Source organism: Solenopsis invicta, chromosome 8 (genome assembly GCF_016802725.1).
Source record: "Solenopsis invicta isolate M01_SB chromosome 8, UNIL_Sinv_3.0, whole genome shotgun sequence".
NCBI classification, from domain to species: Eukaryota; Metazoa; Arthropoda; class Insecta; order Hymenoptera; family Formicidae; genus Solenopsis; species Solenopsis invicta.
Genome location: NC_052671.1, coordinates 20,493,667 through 20,517,244, shown reverse-complemented (window position 1 = coordinate 20,517,244; position 23,578 = coordinate 20,493,667). Strand labels below are relative to the sequence as shown.

The window sequence follows — 23,578 nt, the reverse complement described above, 5'->3', positions numbered from 1 at the left end:
CAAATGCAGTTTACAGTGTTTGAAAGCGTCAATCTTTATTTTTAATTTGTGAACTTGTTGAACGTTGTATGATTTTTATTCACCGTTTTATTCAACATTGAAAAAAAGAACCATTTTTGCTTCAGTGCTGAATAACTCACAATCAGTGAAAAAAAGTTGTACAAGACTCAACAAAAACGCAAATTAAAGGTAAAGATTCACGCTTTCAAATACTATAAACTGCATGTGTGTGCGACTTTTATTTCAGGCTTTTACAACTTGGTAAAATTTTTATAAGATTTTGTCATTTGTCGGATTTTTTTTACAAACTTTGCGAAGCTCCACGGCGTATAATAAAAAAATAAAAATTCACAAAATTGCAGTTTACAGCATTCAAAAGCGTGAATTTACCTTTAATTTGCGTTTTTATTGAGCGTTGTACGATTTTTATTCACTGAATTATTCAACATTGAAGCAAAAAAGGCCATTTTTGCTTCAGTGTTGCCTAACTCAGTGAAAAAAAATCGTACAACAAAAACGCAAATTAAAGGTAAAGATCCATGCGTTAGAATGATGTAAACCGTATTTACATGCAATTTTTATTTCGCGTTGTGGAGTTTTGCAAAGTTTGTAAAAAATTTTGAGATTTGACGCATCTCTATTTAAATCCGTGTAACTTTGTAAACAATCTGTAAATCGTTTAATGACTTATCAACCTAAAAACTAGAGATTTCAAGCTTTAAAATGCATTAAAAAAAATTTTTGTTACAATTATTTTTGACAAAGTTACATTTTTGAATTATGCCTATTTTTCGGAATCAGAATAGGTGATCCCTTAATTTTGGCGACGATTGTATACAAGCTAATTTTTGTAAAAACGTACAAAATTGTATATATTTACACTAAAAATTGTGTAATTTTTATTCATGTTATTTATGTAATTTTACGTATTTTTTTAAATAGTGTATATAACTTTGTTAGTATAAAAATTTGTTTGAAAAGTTCTGTGAATGTAAATATGAGGCATTTCACGTAAGAGGGGTCCTAAAAATAAACTGTTTGGGAAATGGTAATGAAAACTGTTTTAAAATGGTAATGAAAACATGTGAACGTATTGTATAAGGTTAATGATAAAAAAAATAAGTATTATATGTTTTGCATTAAAGATATGAAGTCGTTTAAATTAAAAAAAAGTGTTTTTCTTTTTTTAACATTAGTAGCTAAAATTAAAAAATTTTTAGAGACATGATTTGTTTAGGATTTTTTCCGTATTTTCAGATAAAAATATTAATTTTAGTAAGAAAAATTTAAAGCAAATTATAATTTTTAAATTATAATTATTAAATTAGAATTTGCGTGTTTTTTTTTTTTTTATATCACGGTCGAATGGCACTTCTTTAACACAGCACATGGGAAAGATTCCTATGATGGTATGGGTGGAAATTTAAGACGATTAGCAAGGAAAGTTAGTTTGTAAGGAAGTATAATCCTCAATGCTTAGGCATTGTATCTGTTGGCTAAACATAACATGAAAGGGACAACAATTTTATTCAGTTTGAAAATAAATCACGACAAATTAAGTAAGTTTTTGGAACCAAGATTCGCATTAGCAAAAACTGTTCCGGGTACATTAAAATATGCGATTATTCCTGCGAACAAAGATCAATTAATTCGAAAAAAATTCAGTTTTGATGAAGAACGAGACTTTTTTTCAAAAAATATAGAAAAAATAAATAAGTCTAAATAATATAAAATGCAGACTTCACAACTATTTTTTATTTTATAGTAATTTGTTAAAAATATATTATTTACGTAGTACTAAATAAATGGCCAATAAAAATTGATATCTAGCTTTTGACTGAAATTGTAATTTTGTATTAGTAAAAATATTTATTTTTGAGAGGACCCCATTGCGATCCCAAAATTTGCTTTATGATGCGATATTCTACGTGTACTGAAGTATTCCTGAAAATTTTTTCAGATTTTTAAAAATGGATAAAATTGTTCATTTTTTTATTTAAATCTAAAAAATGAATTTTTTCTATATTATTAAATTTTTCTCACTTAAATTAATATTTTTATCTGAAAGTACGGAAAAAGTACTAAAAAAATCATGTTTCTAAAAATTTTTTAATTTTAGGTACAAATGTTAAAAAAAACATTTTTTTTAATTTAAACAATAGCTTTCAATATTTTTGATGCAAGGCATATAATACTTATTTTTTTATCATTAATCTTATATAATACGTTTACTAACATGTTTTTATTATTATTTAAAAAATCCCAAACAGTTTAGTTTTAGGTGGACCCCTTTCACGTGGAATGCATATAGATAATTAAAAAGAAAAATTGTTTACAAAATTTTGTGTGCTATTTTTTATAATATCACTGAATAAATTTTATGTGACTATATTTTGATTTATTTTTTTGTATCCTTTTTTTTTATTATTTTGTATATTGATTAATAATCGTTTTATTTGTATTTAGAGCGCCCGCTTCAAAAGAATGCTGCGCTGGATCTGAATCTGCTCTTTTCTTTGTATTGTTTTTATGCGATTCGAGCGAATGTACATTCTTTTTTTTTTAAGGAATAAACATTTTTAGATAATCTATTTTTTTACAAAATTTGATATCAGAGTACGCTCTTTTATCTTTTTTATTTTTGATCGTACTAAATGAATTATTTACTTTTATTGTTGCTAAAATAAAATATCTTATTAGGATGAAATAAACTCTGGTAATGATTATAAAAGATGGTGCAAAAAAATTATGCAAATATTTTTTCGTCCTAGCGTTATCTATGCATATATTTTCAAAATTTTTTTTAAATCACTAAATAAAGATCTCGAATTATTTAGACTTTATATTAATTTGTGTAAGGTTTCTTTATACATAAAGTTTAAAAATTTCCGGATTAACCTGAGGATTGGCAAATTGTTGAACAATTTTTACCGTTTTAGATTTAAAATTTTGTTATCTATTATATATTTGCATCAATCTACGAAAAAGATAGCGCCGCTTCAGAACTGATATATTGCCTTCCAGTCCGAAAAAGTATACAAATTTTTTTCCGGATTTATTTCCGAGCATTATATTATTATATATTTCTAGAATAATTATTTAATAGTATTTGCAGTAAAAAATTTTATAAAAAATATTTATTTCGATACAATAAAAAATTTACGAACTTTGGAATGCAGTAAAGTAATAAAAGAATTTGAAGTAATAAAAAAATTATATGAAGTTACAGTAATTTACTTCGTGCATAAGTATATTTGAATACAAAATAAGCAATGAAATTAATTTAAATCGTTAAAAACCGAAATATTGGCTTCCAGTTCTCTAAAGGTTAATGATATAAAAAATGTGATTAAATACAATATTTATTTTTTAATCAATCTTTTATTTGAATAAGTTTTCTATAACAATGAATTATTTTTTTTACGTTACTACATTTTAAGAACAAAAATTTGGAATATTTTTTTGGCATAGAATTAATTTCTTGTACTAAAAATATTATTGTAAAATTAAGGGTGTTAAAATAAAAGGTGATTATACTGAAAAATAAAAAGTTATTTAGATTGTACAATAAATTCAGAAATACTAATATTCTGTATATTATGTTGATTAGTTTTTTTCTTACTTTTTTTTTTTAGAACACTGTTAACTTAAAGTGAACAAAAGTTCTATCTTACATCAGGATGACAATTGGAAATATTATATGTGGTGTAGATAGTCCAAAAGTGAAGAAAAAGAAAGTTAAGGTATTTTTTAATTTTAATTTTTTGTTTATTATTAAAGATTGAGTTGTTAAAAATATTATTATAATTTGTCAAACACTTTTTGTTTTTAATCATAATTTAACTGGTATTATTAGAGGAGAAGAGGGTAATATGGCATCCATTTTCATTTTATTGAATAACTTTGTTTATAATTAATACTTTCTATTGAAATTTGAATGATTACATTTGTCAAAGTGTTGTTTGACAGATTCTAGACTCAAAGTAATGAAATATTATTTAGGACGTAATTTATAAAAATCTAATACACTTCATAATCGGTGGAAGAAAAAAAGTGGTTGTAATATGGCTAATATATCCATAAAAATTTTTTACAATTAGTTTAGTTTGAAAGTATCTTGTTACAAAATTACATATTTTTAATTTTTCATTATTTAGAATTTTCCTGCATTCAGAAGCTTTAGAAATACCAATAGAAATTTTATTAAAAATATTATTTCCTGTTTAACATTAAACAACAAACACAAAATGATGTCTCTGATGTTTCTAAACAGCGCTCTTTAGAATGACAATCGATTTATCGAAGAAATATTTTAATATAAAAATTTTGCTTAAAAAACCATATTAACAAAATTCCATGTTAGTGTTTTAACTTTGTATAACTCGAAATGTATACGGCCGAATAAAAAGTTAAATAACAAAAAAACACTCGAGTGTATGTACCTTTGTGTGATAATACACTCAAGTTTAAGAATAATAAGGAAGTGTATGTAATTGAAGGTTAAAAGTGTACCTTGCTAAAGTTTAAAAGTGCTCAAAAGCAAAAATGCCTTATAACAATTGTCAGTCGTGTATTGGCATATTAGCATTACTAAAAAACGGCGGGTTACTAAACGAATAACTCCATAAGCAATTGTTAGAATACGTCACTTAATAACGGAAATAATAGGGGTAGTCGTATTGTCGACAGTAGCCATAATACTCTCTTTTTCTCTATTATACATTAATTTCAGAGAGTTTAATAATTAGGGGAGAGTTGCTAAATGTGTACTCCGGTCGTTTAAATCGTATCTAATCGATATTTTATATTTTTATTTAATTGTTTGTTGACAAAAATATATGAAATAATTGATGAATAATAGATATAAATTTTATTGTTTACATCTTGTTTTATGTGTATTAATAATACCTTAAAAATTTAGATTTAATTGATGTTAATTTTTTATTTATGTAATGTTACATATTTATGTAATATATGGGTCATTCCACGTGAAAGAAGCCACCCATTTTTTGAAGTGTCTCAGATTTTGTTCATATTGCGTGAGCTTGAACAGTTTGGTGGCCGAACACTCTATGCCAAATATTAAGCCCGTAGAATAATTGGTTACCGAACCGTAGGACTTTAGATTTTTGGACTTTATCGTCACAACGTTCTTTTTGCTGCTTTACAGTGGGCGTGAAAGGCAAGTTTGAAAATGAAATGTTGACGTTTCTTATAAAAAATTGAACGGTCTTTCACGTGAAAGTATTCGTTTGTCGGTTAGGACCCGTTTTTGACGGTTTTTGTCATTTTTAAGTTTTCAGTATTTAAAAGGCCAGCCTTAATTTTTTTTCAGAAATAGCTCAAAATGTAGCCCCAGGCCTCTATTTTGTTACCTTAAAGGGATTTCATGGAACTCGCATTTGTTTGGGAGTAAGAGTTTGGGAAGTGAAGCAATATTGCTTCTATGGTAAACAGAGATGTGATAATGTTGTACAATCGTTGAAAATCTTGCATTAGATAACATTGGGCTTAAAGAACAAAAATAGATAATGTATTTATGAGTGTGTTTGGCGAACAATGCTGCTATATGATAGCTTAATGCGATGTTCTCATTACGAGATCCGCTACGTCGTCTGCTATGCGCAAACATGCGCAGAGATGGACCAGTCTTTTGTTAGACGAAGTATAGTCTACTCGCTTGGCATTAACGCTGTTCTTGTTAGCTCTACATCTTACTCGCAATTACACTCAACTCTCTGTCAAAAAAATTCTCTAAATTCAGTTTCAGCTTTGTTAAACAGGATTTGCAAGGGTCTTGCAAAGAGAAAATATTACTATGATTTAAAAACAATCCGACAATTCAGTTAGGTCGAGCGTGATAGTGGAGAGGCCCGGTAATGTAGCGACATTACCTCACTTTCCGAGCTCTTACTTCCAAACGAATGCGTGTCCCATGAAATCCCTTTAAGGTAAAATAGAAGCCTGGGGCTATATTTTGAGCTATTTCCGAAGAAAAATTAAGACTTTAAATACTAAAAACTTAAAAATGACCGTCCATAATCAAAACCGTCAAAAACGGGTCCTGGCCAACAAACGAATACTTTCACGTGAAAGAGCGTTCAATTTTTTATAGGGAACGTCAACATTTCATTTTCAAACTTGCTTTTTACGCCCACTGTAAAGCAGCGAAAAAAGCGTTGTGACGATAAAGTCCAAAAATCTAAAGTCCTACAGTTCGGCAACCAATTATTCTACAGGCTTAATATTTGGCACAGTGTTTGGCCATCAAACTGTTCAAGCTTACGCAATATGAACAGAATTTTGAAAAGTGGGTGGATTATTTGAAGTGGAATGTTTCATATGTAATATTTGTAATTATTATAAAAATTAAATCGATTTTTAAAATTTATCAAGTTTCTTAAGTTACCATCACAAATGTTATTACAATAAATTATTGTATATTAATTTAAGACTGATAAGTGATAATAGTAAAACTAAATAATTGATATAAATAAAAAATATGTTAAGTTCAGAAATAAATTTAAGCTAGTTTTATTTACGACTTTACCTTTTATTGTTATCTATTAAATAGTTATATAGTTATTATATATTTGATTCTTTTTTAAATACAATTTTAATAAAATGAGTGTTATAATGTTTCCTTAGATTTTTAATTCTTTTAATTTATAAAGTCAATTTTTTTAAAGGTGATATACAAGATCAATGGTACAATTTACGCAATTAGTTGCGAACATCATATTTTTGTAGCATATTACAAAAAAGATAATATGATTTATTGGTGAAAAATTAAACATTGTAGAAATAGATACTTGAAATATCGAGTTATAATTTCCAATGTTTATTTGTATGTAAATTAGTATTAAATGAGAAATATAATAAAAAATAATTGAAATCGAACGTAATAGATTGAAGTAAACTCTCTTCTAAGCTGTATTAGCGTGTATAAAAAATAATGTTTAATTATTAATAAATTTGTTTTACATCCATAGAAAACTCAAATTGTCCGTGAAAGTACAAAATAAACTAATGTAAAAGTGCGTTTTGTTTGATGAGATCAACTTATTTGCGTTTTTTTAAAGTTTAGAAGTTTGGTCACGGTACAAGGTAAAACTTTACGATTCTCTGAAATATATTTGTATGTAAACTTAGTCTCTATCCAAAAATAATGAAACATGGTAAAAGAATGCTTTTTTAATAAAAAAAATTGCACATAAATTTTAATTTTTTTCTAAATAAATTTATGAAAAAGTAGTTATTATATTTTTTTTGTTAACATTTATTTTAATTTTATCGTTTTATTGGATTCAATTTTGTTTGGAAATACATAATTTTCAGACAATCACAGAATTTTATCTTATACAACGATCGAAAAAAATCTCTAAACTTCAAATATTCGTACAAGAACGTAAAAAAACTTGATTTTGTGGAACAGGACATATCTTTATTTTTTGATATTTGCTGTGTTAATTGAATAGACATGATTTTTAAAATGTTTATACATATGCTAACATTGATTCTTTTTCGGTTGCATACAATTATTACATTCTTGTATTTTTTAAATTGCAGACAACTGAGCGCAGCTGGATAGAGGCAACATTTCAAAAGAGAGAATGTGCAAAGTTTATTCCGAGCATTGAGGATGAACATAGGTAGGACTTTTATATGAAATATAAATGTGTGCATGTGTATGCGTGCGCGTGTGGGCATGTGTGTATTTGTAAATATACCGAAAGAATATATTCATGTAACACAGCAGCACTTGAAAAGCGTTAAAAAAAAGTTGCGTTCTTTTTTTTAGCACTTTAAAAGTACGTTAGTGCTTTAAAAGCGTTTTCAAAATCTACTATGAAAAACTCTTTATAAGCGCATAAAACCAGTGCAGAAAAGTGCAATTTTATAGCGCTTAAGTGCGCTTAAAATTATTAAAAAATGCGCATTACAAGTGAAACGCATAAAAACTGTGCAAAAAAATATAGTTCTGTAACCCTTAAAGCGTTACAAAACTAACGCATTTAAAATTTATTAAACAAAAACGCGTTATAAATGCTTTATAAGCATGTAGATTGAGAAAAAAATGTAAGTTAATGTTGAAATAAGTGATCGTGAAGTAATGTACAATATGATGTATTTTCAATATTTACTTTCTTTTTTATTACAAAGGATTAATTGTATTAAATGTTACGAATATTACAATGTTTTTTATTACCATCGCCGCTGGAACGCTTTACGTGAATTGAAATAACAAGTATTCTTATATACATGTCAAACATTATTGGAAATAATTTATTTCATTCCTTATATAATCTTTTGTGATACAAAATGAAATAATGTTTCATCATTCTTTGAATGGGTATATTTACTATTGGAACGGTAGATATCTCTAATTAGAGAAAAATGCGACGATCGCGAATACAATCATGTATATAAATTTGATAAAATAGAAATGGTTGTGAAGAAAACAACCATATAATTAATAGGGCTCATATAGGTACTATGGCACTGAAGTATAGCGTTAATTAAATAATTATGTTATTTTATAGTTTTAGTTTATAATTACTAGCAGAATTGTTAGTCATTAAAATTTAAAATAATTTTCTTAAACAAGCTTTTTTAAATTATTTTGTACTAAGAAAAATGATCTGATTTTGAATACTATATAATTTGTTTGAAAACCTTTATAAATAACTCTTTTCAATGAAGTCTTTATGAATTTTTTCTGGACTACTATATCATTTGGGAAAATGTTTTGATTGAAATATAATGTATTATTATTATTTTTTTTTTAATAAATGCATTTTTAAACCGAAAAACTCAAAATTAAGTGTTACACCTAATATATCATTAAAATGCAGGGTGTGCTATAGAGTATGACTTATTATCAAATTAGTATTGGAAGATGAACACATACATTTATTTTTTATTAATAAATCCGTTTTATTATTCTTTTGTGTTTTATTATATTGTTTATCAACATGTTGTTTATCATTTTTGTCATTGTTGTTTATCATATCGTTATGATTCAATTTGTATTTCTATAATTTCTGTTTCAATGTATTTTAATTACAATTTAACATATATATTGTACAAGGTGAGTTTTAATTTCTGTGCCAACGTTTTATTATTAGAGATGACTTACCGACTGCAACTGTAACATTTATGTGTGTACATGTATATATACACATACAGAGTGAAGTGTGTGTGAAGCTGGCACATCATTTGGTGGAAAATCACTAAACATTGACAGTTCTGAGTTTATTTTCAATAGTTCTACAGTTCTTGATAGATAAAACAAATAGTTCTGGCCTTTAAAGCGAAAAAAACGCATAGGACAAAGTGAGGTGCCAGGTTCACGCAGCACCTCAGTTTGTCCTACGACATTTTCCAGACCGAATTCTTGTAGGATTTTAAAAGATCTATAGTTCTATATGAGTTCTAGAAAGAGTTCCAGCGTTTAGTTTATTTATTTTTTTTTTTAAATTATTATAAAACATTTATGTTATAATATTATATAATAGAGTTCCGTGTACAAAAAAATATTTTTCCTACAGTTCTCAACATATTAAAGCGCGTTCCGAAGAGTTCCGGGCGATTCCGATATTAGTTAATTAACAAAAAATTAATAACTCCCGAAAAAGTCGATTTTCCGCACATATAGGTGAGGTGCTGGACTTTTTCGAAGAGTTCTGTGCACGAAAAAATATTTTTCCTACAGTTCTCAACATATTAAAGCGCGTTCCGAAGAGTTCCGGGCGATTCCGATATTAGTTAATTAACAAAAAATTAATAACTCCCGAAAAAGTCGATTTTCCGTACATATAGGTGAGGTGCTGGACTTTTTCGAAGAGTTCTGTGTACGAAAAAATATTTTTCCTACAGTTCTCAACATATTAAAGCGCGTTCCGAAGAGTTCCGGGCGATTCCGATATTAGTTAATTAACAAAAAATTAATAACTCCCAAAAAAGTCGATTTTCCGTACATATAGGTGAGGTGCTGGTCTTTTTCGAAGAGTTCTCTGTACGAAAAAATATTTTTCCTACAGTTCTCAACATACCAAACCGCGTTCCGAAGAGTTCCGGGCGATTCCGATATTAGTTAATTAACAAAAAATTAATAACTCCCGAAAAAGCCGATTTTCCGCACATATAGGTGAGGTCTTTTTCGAAGAGTTCACCTCTATTAAACTGGACCCCCCACCAGCGAAAATCGAGTTCGCACTAGGTCAAAAATTTAGTGCTTTTTAGGTGCTAATTTAGTACTCTAGTCCGAATTTTGGTGTTCAAACCGTTTAGCAGTAATTAAAAAAAAAAAAATGTGGGGTGCAGCTTAATGGCAAGCTGGACCCGCCCATAATAAAAAAAATATATACAGTGGTCACAAACACAAAACAAGTACACTAGAATTTAGTGCTAATTTAGTGCTCAAAGAAACCCCTAAAAAAAAATTAAAAATTAATAATTGTTTAAAAAAACATCACTATAAACCCAGCGCAGCATTGCGATCTTGGAGAACAATACTTACAGACCACTAAATTTGTATGTTTTCGGTAGTAAAATAATGTGGAAAACGAAAATAATCATAATACAACAGGATTCAAAGTTATTAATAAAATAATAATTATTAATTCCTGTCCGATAGTGCAAAAAATCAGTCCTCTGATCGTCGAATTTGACGCTTGTAAAAATTATATACTAAAATGTTATTTAGACATCGAAGTATCAAAATATATCAATTTTAAATTAAGTGCTCACTGCAAATTGCTGAAAAATAAATTGTTTATGCGCGGAGAGCACGCGCCGCGCACTAACCTTACTCTCCAGATCGTCAGAAAATTTGGTGCTCGCAAAAATCTTATATCAAAATGTTCCTTAGACATCGTAGTATTATAATAAATTAATTGCGACTTTGGTGCTCGATGTCACTTGCTGAAAAATAAATTGTTTATGCGCGGAGAGCACGTGCCACGCTCTAATTTTACTCTTCAGATCGTCAGAAAATTTGGTGCTCATAAAAATCTTTTATGAGAACTTTCCGAACTCTTCGGAACGCGCTTTAATATGTTCAGAACTGTAGGAAAAATATTTTTTCGTGCACAGAACTCTTCGAAAAAGTCCAGCACCTCACCTATATGTGCGGAAAATCGACTTTTTCGGGAGTTATTAATTTTTTGTTAATTAACTAATATCGGAATCGCCCGGAACTCTTCGGAACGCGCATTAATATGTTGAGAACTGTAGGAAAAATATTTTTTTGTACACGGAACTCTATTATATAATATTATAACATAAATGTTTTATAATAATTTAAAAAAAAAAAAAAAATAAACTAAACGCTGGAACTCTTTCTAGAACTCATCTAGAACTATAGATCTTTTAAAATCCTACAAGAATTCGGTCTGGAAAATGTCGTAGGACAAACTGAGGTGCTGCGTGAACCTGGCACCTCACTTTGTCCTATGTGTTTTTTTCGCTTTAAAGGCCAGAACTATTTGTTTTATCTATCAGGAACTGTAGAACTATTGAAAATAAACTCAGAACTGTCAATGTTTAGTGATTTTCCACCAAATGATGTGCCAGCTTCACACACACACCAGAGTGAATGTTACAGTTGCAGTCGGTAAATCTGTTATTGTAAAACGTTGACACAGGAATTAAAACCCATCCATACGTATATATTTATATTAATATACAGGGTGATTCAGAATAACCCGTTGTCTTTTAAGCGACGTATTCCTGATCGAATTCTAAAACGATTTTTCCTTTGCCAAAAATTTATCAGACGCTTAGATTTTAAAATATCAGCCGATTAAATTAGCGTATCAAGGGTCGAATACAGGTGATACGCAGGCGCACTCACCGTTACGTGCGGGTGTGTCATGAGGTGCCTGCTATGCTCAGCTGATACAACACACAAGTATTTCTCCCTTCTCACTCTCCCCCCCCCCCTCTCTCTCTCTCTCTCTCTCTCTCTCTGTCACATCACAATGCTAGCTTTAACTTACAAATGTAATTAATTTTCATCTTAATTTTAATGATTTTAATAAGAGAAGTGCCAGGAAATTCTTTGTACAGTCGAAGAATCGAACAAAGAATCGCACGAAATCTATAAAAGTATTTACATCTCGAGTTTTTAGAAACAGTAGTACTTTTTTTGTTACAGAGTGAGGGGGGAGAGGGAGAGAGTAAACGCGCGCGCGCACGTGCTTGCATGAACAAGTTTGGACATGCATTTACTTACGTATTATTCTGTACAGCGATCAATTAGTTGTCTCCACGATGAGACAGACCAAAGTTTCATTGATCCTCTCGTAAATTATCACTTTAATATCATAATACACAATTCATTCACTTGATCAATAAAACTTGAATAACTAATTAACGATCACTTCGAGTAACGATCACTGTAAATAATTATTAGTCATTCGGCGTGCGAAAATATGCAACTCGATAAAACTCGTGTTTACGCGCGACGAACAGACAACACGTGTTTACTCGACAACAGGAAAGAGCCGAGTGATTTTATGGGATACGTTATGATCGAATATGAATGCGTGATTGGTCGAACAGAAGTTAGAATGCGGCAATTTAAAAATAAAGTAGTGATTAATATTGTTTTTAATAATAAAATTTATTGAAAAATATTTTTCTATTTATTTTATTAAAATTATTTTTTTATATCAAGAGATTAGACACTGAGAAAAAAAGTTATTAAATTTTAATAAATATTTGTTTGAATACTTGCAATGACATAATTTATTAAATGTAATTAAATATCTAGATTTCGTGCAATTCTTTGTTCGATTCTTCGACTGTATAAAGAATTTCCTGGCACTTTTTTTATTAAAATCATTAAAATTAAGAAGAAAATTAATTACATTTTTAAGTTAAAGTTAGCATTGTGATGTGACAGAGAGAGAGAGAGAGAGAGAGAGAGAGTGAGAAGGAAGAAATACTTGTGTGTTGTATCACCTGAGCTTAGCAAGCACCTCACGACACACCCGCGCGTAACGGTGAGTGCGCCGCCCCTGCGTACCATCTGTATTCGACCCGTGATACGCTAACTTAATCGGCTGATATTTCAAAATCTAAGCGTCTGACAAATTTTTGGCAAAGAAAAAATCGTCTTAGAATTCGACCAGAAATACGTCCCTTGAAAGACAACAGGTTATTCTGAATCACCCTGTATATTAATCCTTAAACACGTAAATGGGTCTGAGAGACCCCATATGAAGTTTTGAACGCTTGCTATTTGAAGACGGAATGAGATAGGAGGTTCGGACCAAGACGTAAAAAAAGTTTGAAATCTCCTCTTTCGATTGATATGGTTGATCATTTTCTTTGGTCAACTAGAATTCGAACGACACGGCAGCAAAGTTTTGTTAGGGTCAATGCGACCCATATAATGTGTAAGTGAAAATTTTTTTGTATTTTACATAAAAAAACTGGACAAAATACGTTCAAACAGGTCGATTTGCGAATGTTACTTGCATGTACTTTGTCTAAAGTTGGAATACTATAAAATGCTGTAAAAAAGAGAGTTTTTCCGAAGTATATCATGAAACACATCAATTTTCAATTTTAGACACGATTTAATCAAAAATACCTCATATTTGCCTTGTTACATAAGTATATTTTTTAAAAGAAATGACAATAATATAATTTTTTTGAAAATATGAATCTTTAGCTTGAAAACGCCGTATTGTAAAGTTCTTCAAAGTTTTTTGTTGCAAAGATATAATTTTTTTTTTAAAGTAGATTTTTAGATGCCCAAAAATACCTCATATTCTCCATGTTACATAATTATACTTTTTAAAAGAAATGACTTTGCCAAATTTTATTTTGAAAGTGTGACTCTTTAGCTTTAAAACGCCGTATTTAAAAGTCCTTAAATGTTTTTGTTGCCAAAATATGATTTTTTGAAGGAAAAGTGGATTTTTGACCAATTTCTCATTTTTGCTTAATGGTTTTTCTTTTATAACTTCACAATAAATTATTTTTTAGCAATGCCGATTGTGCAGTCACACTCCTGAGATTTTGAACTTTCGTTTAAAAAAAAATCGTAGAAAAATATTGATTGTAATCAAAGATATAGCTTCTCAAAGTTGAAAAAGTTTCCCAGACCCAAAAATGTGTTTCCGTATTTTACAGGATCGGTGTGTTCAAGGGTTAATGCTTAGATAACTTAAAATTACTTTAATAAAGATAAAATAAATTATATATAAATGTATCTAAACAACATAAAGATAATTTAAGTTTAAAATATATCTAAAATAAAAAATAATTTATATTATATATCGTGTTAATCTAGAATTTACCTTTTCAAAGAAAAGGTAAAAAAAGGCGCCTATGTGTGCGCGCGCACCTAAAAATCTTTATTCTTTCAATCCAAATAACATGTATTAATTAATATTTTTTACAAAATCTCTTATTCCAACTTAAGTGGTATTTACTTAAATTAAATATCTTGAAATTGTGTAATCTTCTAATAAACATGATATACGTTTATTCAAAAAAATGCGTAAAATTTTATATATATATATATATATATATACACGTTTAAATTATGTATCTGACCTTGCTTTAGAATTATGAGTATTATGCATACGAGCATCCACGGTATCGTTTTTATATAATTCACATGACATGTACTCTTCCATAGCTAAAAACGGATTGTTCAAAGTTGACAATTGTTATATTATATTTTTTTCAATATCGGCATCGTGTTCTTGTAATGATATTTTATTATTTATTTGCAGCGCAATGTCTGTCTCCTCCACTGACGGACTATTTAAATATTTCTGATCATAATTTCTTTTGTAGCTCAATGTTCAATGCAATCCTTATGTCTGCAATAAATTATAATAAAATATATAAATTCACAATAAAAAAGAATAAAACAAAGCTAATTAGAGACTCTTACCAAGATTATTGTTAATGACTGACGAATAAAGATCAGGTTAAAGAACCTGTCACGACGGATATGATGATGATGACAAGATGACAAGAAGTACTACACCACATACACCACAAGTACACCACAAGTTGCATACGGCTGACTGATGTATGCCAGCGCCACTCGTGTCGAAAATATGAAAAGGAGAATTCCTGAGGGCGACGACGACGTTTCTTAAAGATTAAAGATGAATATTTAGATTTGCGTCGCGATATCTCCACTCGTAGGGCACGGAAAGAAAAAATAAAAACACTTTTATTATACAAGTAGGAGCCAAGCTATCGTTTAATTGAGACTACTTAGAACTTGATCGGTTCAGGTGTTACTGAGATCTGATAATCTTGCGTGCTTGGAACTCGCTGATTCGCGTAAAAGAGGGTTGGTCTGCGACTTTCATAAAAAAAATTTTTTTACATAAGCGCGAGTCGCGACCGCGCCTCTAGATAATTGTAACATATTAGCACAACAAAACAATTTAGTTTAGGATATAAAAATGTAACGTCTTTGGACTTTATTAATACAATTTTTATTGTTTATATGAAAGAGTTGTTTGTTTCTTTATGTTTGCTTTGTTATGCTCTAATAACTGCATTCGGCTTACATTGACAATTAATACTTATTAATCGATACAAATGTAAATTTATATTTTTATTTTGCATTTGGCTCGCAATGACAATAATACTTATTAATCGATACAAATGTAAATTTATATTTTTTTATATTTATATTTATAAATTTTTATTTCTTAAAAACAAGAATTTTTCAAATAACTCAATCTGACAAAAAATGTTTTTCTGTTTATTTGGATTAATATGTAAATAAAAAAAGTCAAAGTTGAAAAGTATAGAGGAAATATATAATTCACATTATAATATAATAAACAGGGTGTCCCACAACTCTCAACCGAAATTTTAATAACGTATTCCTTATTTAAATAAGACGAAAATCTAATACAAAAATATTGATACTATAAATGAGACTTTTTAAATGAGAAGTATTTACAATAGATAAATCAGATAGTCTAAAGTTCGCGCCCTCAGTGACGGTATAGTAACAGTGGATCTTGCACTTTTGTAAACTTATTAAATTGAAGTTATGATGATGTTGAAACGCTTCATTGATTAAATCATATTTAAATGTAAATAAATACATTGTATATGCATTTTACATATCATAATCGTACAAAAATATTACAGGCTATGAAAAATAAGTATAATGAATTGTCAAAATTCACGAAATGTCCACGATTCATGAGCTAGACAACTTCAGAGAAGAAATTCACGTATTTCATACAACTCTGCAATACTTAATGAAAAATATATTGATATAAACGGGAAAATCTTTGACAAATAATTCCATTCCCATTAATAAGAAAATGATATGTCATATTATTACACCATATTACAAGATCTATATTTTTCAATAGGCAGTATGCGAATATTATTGTATAGAATTGACGAAAATTTTGAATATTTGCGCCACGATGATACGTTGTAATGCAGCAATTTTGGCGATATTGGAGTTGTCTGTATGGACGGAATCCGATAGCGCACGGTGCGATAGCCCATCAACCAATCATTTTGACTTATCTAACCCAATCAACGGAAAAACTTTAAGTATTGGCTGCTGTGAGTGGTGGTATGCTATTGGTCCCGTGTGCTATCGGGATCTGCCCCGTTTCTGTGTACGTGAATATTTTTGGATCAGTTGTTTTTTTTAATGAAGACACGGATCGAAAAATTCTTTTACAGAATTAGAGTATAAACAATAACGAAAAGTGCAGGCTACAATTTGATATGAAAAACAAAAAAAAAATTATAAAAATGTAGTTTCGTTAATCAACATTTCCCACACATAAAAATTTGAGGCTTAGTAGTACGTATAAAATAAGCATGGTGCACTTTTGGAATTATAACAAAGAACAATACTGTGCTGTTAGAATAAGCCTAGAAGCTTTATTATAAGAGAAATTCTGTTTTGAAATGAGGATGTTAAACGGAGGTCATTTTTGACCAGTGATGGGTAAGATACATTTAAAATGTATCTAGATACTCATACAGATACATGTGAAAAAACGTATATAGATACAGATACAGATACACAAATTAAAATGTATATAGATATAGATACTCAGATACTTTAAAAGTATTTCAGATACACATGAGATACTTTTAAATTATATTTTATCGTAATAATAATATGCACCTAAAATATACTGAATAATTTTTATTTTTTAATATTTTTTTGTTTACATTATTAGTTGTGACTTTATACATTAGTCTTACACACCAAAAATGCCTCAAAGATATCATCACTCAAACGATTTCGACGTGGCACTAAAATTTGACCACCAGTGCTAAATAATCGCTCAACCGGTGCTGATGACGGTATAATTGTGTTGTACTTTAAAAACAAATGTTTTATATGAGGAAAACGTGCTAGTGATTCGATATCTTTTTGCTTGTCTGACAAATAAGATAAAACCTCCATGCCGATAGTATTGTCAGTAGTGTCAGTTGTTTCTACGTGGTCTTGATCTTTTAATAAAAATTTAAAGAATTGGTCATCTTCCACAGAAGACGCTGAAGAAACATCAGAAGATATTGTGGTCTCATTTTTTAACAACGCACATTTTTTTGCTTCTGTAATAAGCAAGTTTTTGCAATATTCGTGATCTAGAATCGTTTTTGAAAAAATCGCTGCTTCTGGTATCAAGTTTAGCCATTTTAACTTAAGTTTAGGAACAGTCACGGATGAAATAATGTAAGGTTTGCTACATGTACTGTCAAAATTTAATACACTATTACTGAATCTTTTATTAATGCCATCTATTAGAGCATTCCTCAAAGGTTCGCAATTAGGTAATTCGTGAAGAGTCTGCAAATTAATTTTAAGTTGCAGCAAAGCTGGCAAAACGTATCCTAAATAACAATAGTTTTCTCCCTGTAGCAAATCAATCGTGCATGCTAAACTCTTCATTACCAAGGCATATTCTTCAAGAAACTCAATCTCGATCATTTTGAACTTTGGCTTATCTAAACGGTCGCAAATTTCGTTTAAGTGATTTTTAATCGATAGTAATTTACAACTGCATCATAACTTGAATTCCAACGAGTGGGACAAGGAACTAGTAGTTTAGTATGTGCAATTTCTTCAATAATATCTGCAGCCTTCGTTGATCTATGTATTGTATTCCACAGTGTATTTGCTTTAGAAAATGAAGAATTATATAATTTCTTGTATTTGATATTAGATAGGGCTATACGTAAATCTGTTGTTGCAATTAAATTCAATGTGTGTGACATACATTTGTATTGTGTTGGCAAAGAAAAATCTTCGAAGTCATCATCAAAATTATTTGGAAGTTCAAATTCATGTATAACAATGTTATCTTCGTTTTGCAAATATTCTGGCTCCTCTTCAATTTCGTTTTTATCAAGTGAAAAAATACGAAATGCTTTTCCAAAATTTGTAGCATTATCCGTGACTGTTCCTACAATCTTATCGACAGATAATCCAAATTGTTGATGAACATTACTTAGCATTTTTGCTATTTCAATGTACGTGTGAGCAAATTTCATACGGCGACATGCCAGAACACACGAATTTCTTTTTAATTTATCATCAAGGTAGTGACAAGTAATTTCCATGAAACTTCGATTTGTACACCCAAGGACTTTGATTCTGTCCATGGGGAAATTTTCCAAACTAAGAAGTCGCTATTTTTCTACATACTTACAGTTCATGATTAACGTAACGACCAATAAGCTCTAGTCATTTCATTAACCATGAACTGCGAGTATGTAGAAAGTGGTGACTTCTCAGTTTGGAAAATTTCCCCATGGACAGAATCAAAGTCCTTGGGTGTACAACTCCAAATGTCTGCAGTAGTGCAAACAAACTGAGTTTTGGAAACTCGAATCTTTATTTCAGCAATCGTCGATTCAAATTGTTCTTCGATTTTTTTCTTCAAAGTTTTCCGTGTTGGTAGCTCAACGTTTGATATACCAGATATAAGATTTCTGAATGATGGTTTCTCAACGATTGCAAGTGGTCTCATTTCATTGATTATGTACGATAACACAAGTTTAATGACCTAGAAACAAAAAACACAACACTTTTTATTTATATAATTGTAAAATTCTATGTTGAGTACAATGTACAATTTTGCAAACCTGTTCTTTTGAGACAGTGTTTCTCACTAACATATTCGTATTCATCAGTTTTGGTTGCTTTGCTGGTATTAGTGGTTTTGGATTGGATGTTTCACATGAAGATGCATTTTTGTATTTTGCTTCTTTCTTTTCTAATGCTTTTTTTAATAATGATAAATGTTTTCTCTGTATAAAAAATATATATGGACATTATCAAGTTATTAATAAAAAGAATGTCACAGTAAAAAAAAAGTATGTGATATTGTGATATATATTATCTAGGCATCTAGCTATCATTCCAGCTTAAAATAAGATTTTAACTATATATTTTATTAGATCATTATTTCAACAGTCATTTACTTTGTGTATTAATTGTTATAAGAAAATCTTAATTAGCTAACAATATTGAGTCTCTTTTTTCATTCCTGATTTAAACTGAAAAAATCAAAACGTATATTGCGTAAAATCGTACTTTCAAACCTATTCACAGTTAGAGGTTAGAGAAAACAATTATCAAAATGACAAAATGCATAGCTGGAGACTACTATATTAATTACAGTAATTATTTAATTTAATAATTATTTTAATTTTCTATGCTACTATCTTAAAAAGATACTTGCCTTAATATGCGTATAAAAATTTCCGGTTGCATTTAGTGCACCACTGTATTTGTTTCCACATGACACACATTCGGCAATTACTTGCGTCGAGTTTTCCTTTCTATTCTGAGAATCGGGAATTATTCTAAATAATTCTCCATCTAAGATTCCAGGAGTTGACATCTTTTTAATTTTCAATATTTTTAACAATTTTGAGGTTATTATACTCAAATGACAAGTACTTTGCATTGTCCACAAAGGTTAACTACATTTATAGACTAGATAATCGTTTTATACATAAAGCCTGTCACAGCGCCGGCGCGGCGCCTCGCTGACCCCGTTGTGATTGGCCAGATGAGAGTCGGTATGTCGCTAATGTCGCTAATCGTGATCGACAGTCAGGTCGGCTTATGCAATTGGTAGTCTCAGTAGTCTCGTAGTCTGATATGAGTTTTAGTTACGCTATGTTAGACTCTTCACCTTCACGAATTACTCATAGGCAAATAAAAAAGAAATATACTTTTTTCCACTACAGACCAAAAATACGTAAAAATGTATCTGAAAATGTATCTAAAAGACAGTTAAGATACTATGTTTTGTATCTAGATACAGATACTCCAATTTGAATATATTTCAGATACAGGCTCAGATACACAAAATGTATCTAGATACTGTATCTAGATACATGTATCTAGATACTACCCAACACTGTTTTTGACCTAGAACCGACATCCAAATTATTTATTAAAATTTGTTCATAGGATACTTTTAAATCAGAAAAAAATAATTATTTGTCTACCAGGTTCAGGGAAAGTCACCAAAAATTGGAATTTATTATTAATTGTTAAAGTAGTCGTATAAGTGTTTTTTTTTAAACTTTATACTATTAGAATAAAATTAATTACGCATTTATGCGCTTAAAAAGGTGCGTAGTAAATGCAGAAAGTATGAGATTTTGGTTCGTATAATATACAAGGTGTCTGAAAATTTTTGGAATCCTTAAATAATACTAGTCTGCGAAAATAAACAATTTTATTCCAGATATAATAAAATTACGTGACATGAAACGTCAACATTTTATTTTTAAACTTGTCTTTTACGCTCACTGTAAAGCAGCAAAAAGAGCGCTGTGACAATAAAGATCCAAAAATCTATGATTCTATTTTGTTTGACAACTAATTATTTTATGGGCTTAATATTTGGCATAGAGTGTTTGGCCATCAAAATGTTTAAGCTCACACAATATGAACGAAATCTGTGACATTTCGAAAAATGGGTGGTTTATTTAGCGTACGCGTGCGTGCGTGGAATGCCCCATATATTAAACCTAGAACCTAGAACCCATATTATAGAGTCTGGCAGAATGAAAGAAGATCTTGTAAAAAAGGCAAAATTTTATCTCGCGATGGAATCTTTTTTTTATAATTGGGAAATGCGTTACCGCATTTCCGTGCCCTGCGGGGATAGGGCACGGGGTATGTGGGACTGCTGATCCAATCAGGGCCGATATACCCACTAAACCCCAACTGTTTCCGGCGTCTGGGTTCGAAACGGACCACGGGGATCGGGCTGAGCATGCACCGCGATCCGTCCGAAACTAAACGAGTCTCTGCCAGGGCGGAAATTCCTTTCCGGAAGTTAACAGCCGATCAGTGCAGGTCAGCCGCCCTAACCGGGATGCGGGTTTGCGACACCTCCGACTCTCCAGCCCTCGGTGTCCCGCATCTCAAGTCTCAGGAGGGTCAACCGGGCAAATACCTCGACGCCGATACCTCTAGAGGCATACCTCCCCTCGAAGCGTTTGTTGATCTCCGCTTATGATGATCACACATGCAAAGATTTTGCCCCCCCCCCCTCCATGAGGATGAGAGGTAGGACCACACTGAGCGACCTCGTGCGTCGTCATGCTGCATCGAGACGCCCTGCGCTTATTGTGAGCGTAGGAGGGGGGCGGGGGGGAACTAACTCTCTTGTTGCAGAAACACGCGACGTCTCCCTCCTCTGCGTTATCTCTCCGGTAATGCCACTAGGTTCTTCTCTCGTTTTCTCTCGGCTTCCTCTTTCCGCACCATAACGCTGACACAGAAGGAGTTCACCGCGTCCTAGCCTTAGGAACCGTCCAACATGTTCCTCACCACAGCCGGAAGGAAAAGGTCCTCCCCGATTCTGTTGGTGAGGGCACGGCGCTCACCGGCCTACGGCGGACACCCCCCCTCTCCCCCCTCCCCAGGGTGTGCTGCGCCGTGTCCCTCTCTTTCAGGCAGTGATGGTAGAGACTTCCCGCTCAACTCGCGATGGAACCTAAACTAACCTTTAAAAATCTTTTTTAGATCCTAAGAAGTACAAAAGTAATTGTCATTTATCCAAGAAATGATGGGAAAGTTATGAGAATAAAGCAAAAAGCTATTAGGATTTAATATTGGTTTATATGAACATACCAACCAATAATCTTCTCTATAACAACTTTAGAAAATTGCATCTGTTTAACTAAAATAAAGTATTTTTTTTATTTATAAATTTATTTATATTTTGTCTTTACACCATCATGAGCTCGTTATCTCATTATTCGGATTGCCTGCTTTCCGTTTTTTGAATATAACAAACACAATTAATTTCCAAATGCTAGACTTATGAGCTTGACTTTTGAGCTTATTAAGGCAGGAGACAGGAGAAGGCAAAAAAACTTTATTTTACGGATATAATTTATGTGTTTGACTGAGGAGGAAAGAATAGATGATCGAAACGTTTGAATATTATTGTCACTTAATAGATTTTATCATTTGTGCAATTGCAGTGGCTTATAAAAATTCCTTTATTTGAAATTTTTAATTGAGTTATTTGAGCCCGAGACTTTTTGTATTTTATTAAAATTATTTTATGTGTTTTTAACTTTTTTTATTGAATTTTTAATATTTATTATTTAGTTAATTTTTTTATTACATGGGTCGGTAATTAATAATAAGAATGATTTTAAAGAAATTAATAGCAGTTAATCATTAAAAATAGCAATCCCAGTAAACATTTTAACATGCAATGTATATACATTGCATATACTTCAGTGGATACTGCATATCCTATGCACATACAGTGATACAGAAACGACGTACATTGGATATTGTAGGTATATGCAAATGCAACGCGCTGTATGTACACTGTACATCCATGCAATATACATGTGTATATTTGTTGAATATTCCATGTATATACATTCTATATACATTCAATGCACATTCAATGTATATTCTATGTATATTCAGTGTACATCCGACTTATATATGTTGCATATACTTTAGTGGATATTGCATATCCTATGCACATACAGTGATACACAAACGACGTACATTGGATATTGTTCAGGAGTTGGACAAAATAATATGAACACCTATTCTGACTCCGAAAAATAAGCGTAATTCAAGAGAGTGTAATTTTGTCAAAAATGATGGTAAAAAAAGTTTTGAAAATAGCATTTTAAAGCTTGAAATCTCTAGTTTTGAAATTGAGAAGTCATTAAACGATTTACAGATTGTTTACGAAGTTATGCGGATTTAAATGGGGATGCGTCAAATCTCAAAATATTTTATAGACTTTGCAAAGCTTCACGACGCGAAATAAAAATTGCGCGCAAATGTGGTTTACAGCATTTGAAAGCGTGGATCTTTACCTTTAATTTGCGTTTTTGATGAGCGTTGTACGATTTTTTTTCATTGAGTTAGACAACACTGAAGCAAAAATGGCCTCTTTTTCTTGAATTTCTTCCTTTACTTTCTAGTGTAAAAGAATCTTCGAGAAAAATTAACTTAAATAATCGAAAGTTTTTACCCTTCAAAATGAGCCCTGGAAGATTGTTTTATAATTTTTTTTTTTTACGAAGT

The 23,578-nt window shown here is 30.5% G+C and overlaps 2 protein-coding genes across 9 annotated transcripts in view; one reads left to right on the top strand and one right to left on the bottom strand.

The window, feature by feature from the left end:
- LOC105203340 (transient receptor potential cation channel trpm) overlaps positions 1 to 23,578 on the top strand; it is a 144,150-nt gene that overhangs the window by 37,811 nt on the left and 82,761 nt on the right. For 6 of the 8 annotated variants that reach the window (XM_039452288.1, XM_039452289.1, XM_039452291.1 and 3 more), the window contains 2 exons: positions 3,636 to 3,743; positions 7,570 to 7,652. In XM_039452288.1, coding sequence (XP_039308222.1) covers positions 3,681 to 3,743; positions 7,570 to 7,652 — 146 coding nt within the window. In that variant the 5' untranslated portion in view covers positions 3,636 to 3,680. The remainder of the gene's footprint in view (positions 1 to 3,635; positions 3,744 to 7,569; positions 7,653 to 23,578) is intronic. The other 2 variants (XM_039452292.1, XM_026138928.2) reach the window with 1 other exon arrangement.
- LOC113004612 lies at positions 17,165 to 19,961 on the bottom strand. Its single transcript, XM_026138472.2, has 3 exons — positions 19,728 to 19,961; positions 19,129 to 19,293; positions 17,165 to 19,049 (listed from the first exon to the last, which is right to left on the bottom strand). Exons 1-3 carry the CDS (start codon positions 19,953 to 19,955, stop codon positions 18,702 to 18,704), a joined length of 741 nt encoding a protein of 246 aa, XP_025994257.2. The 5' UTR covers positions 19,956 to 19,961; the 3' UTR covers positions 17,165 to 18,701.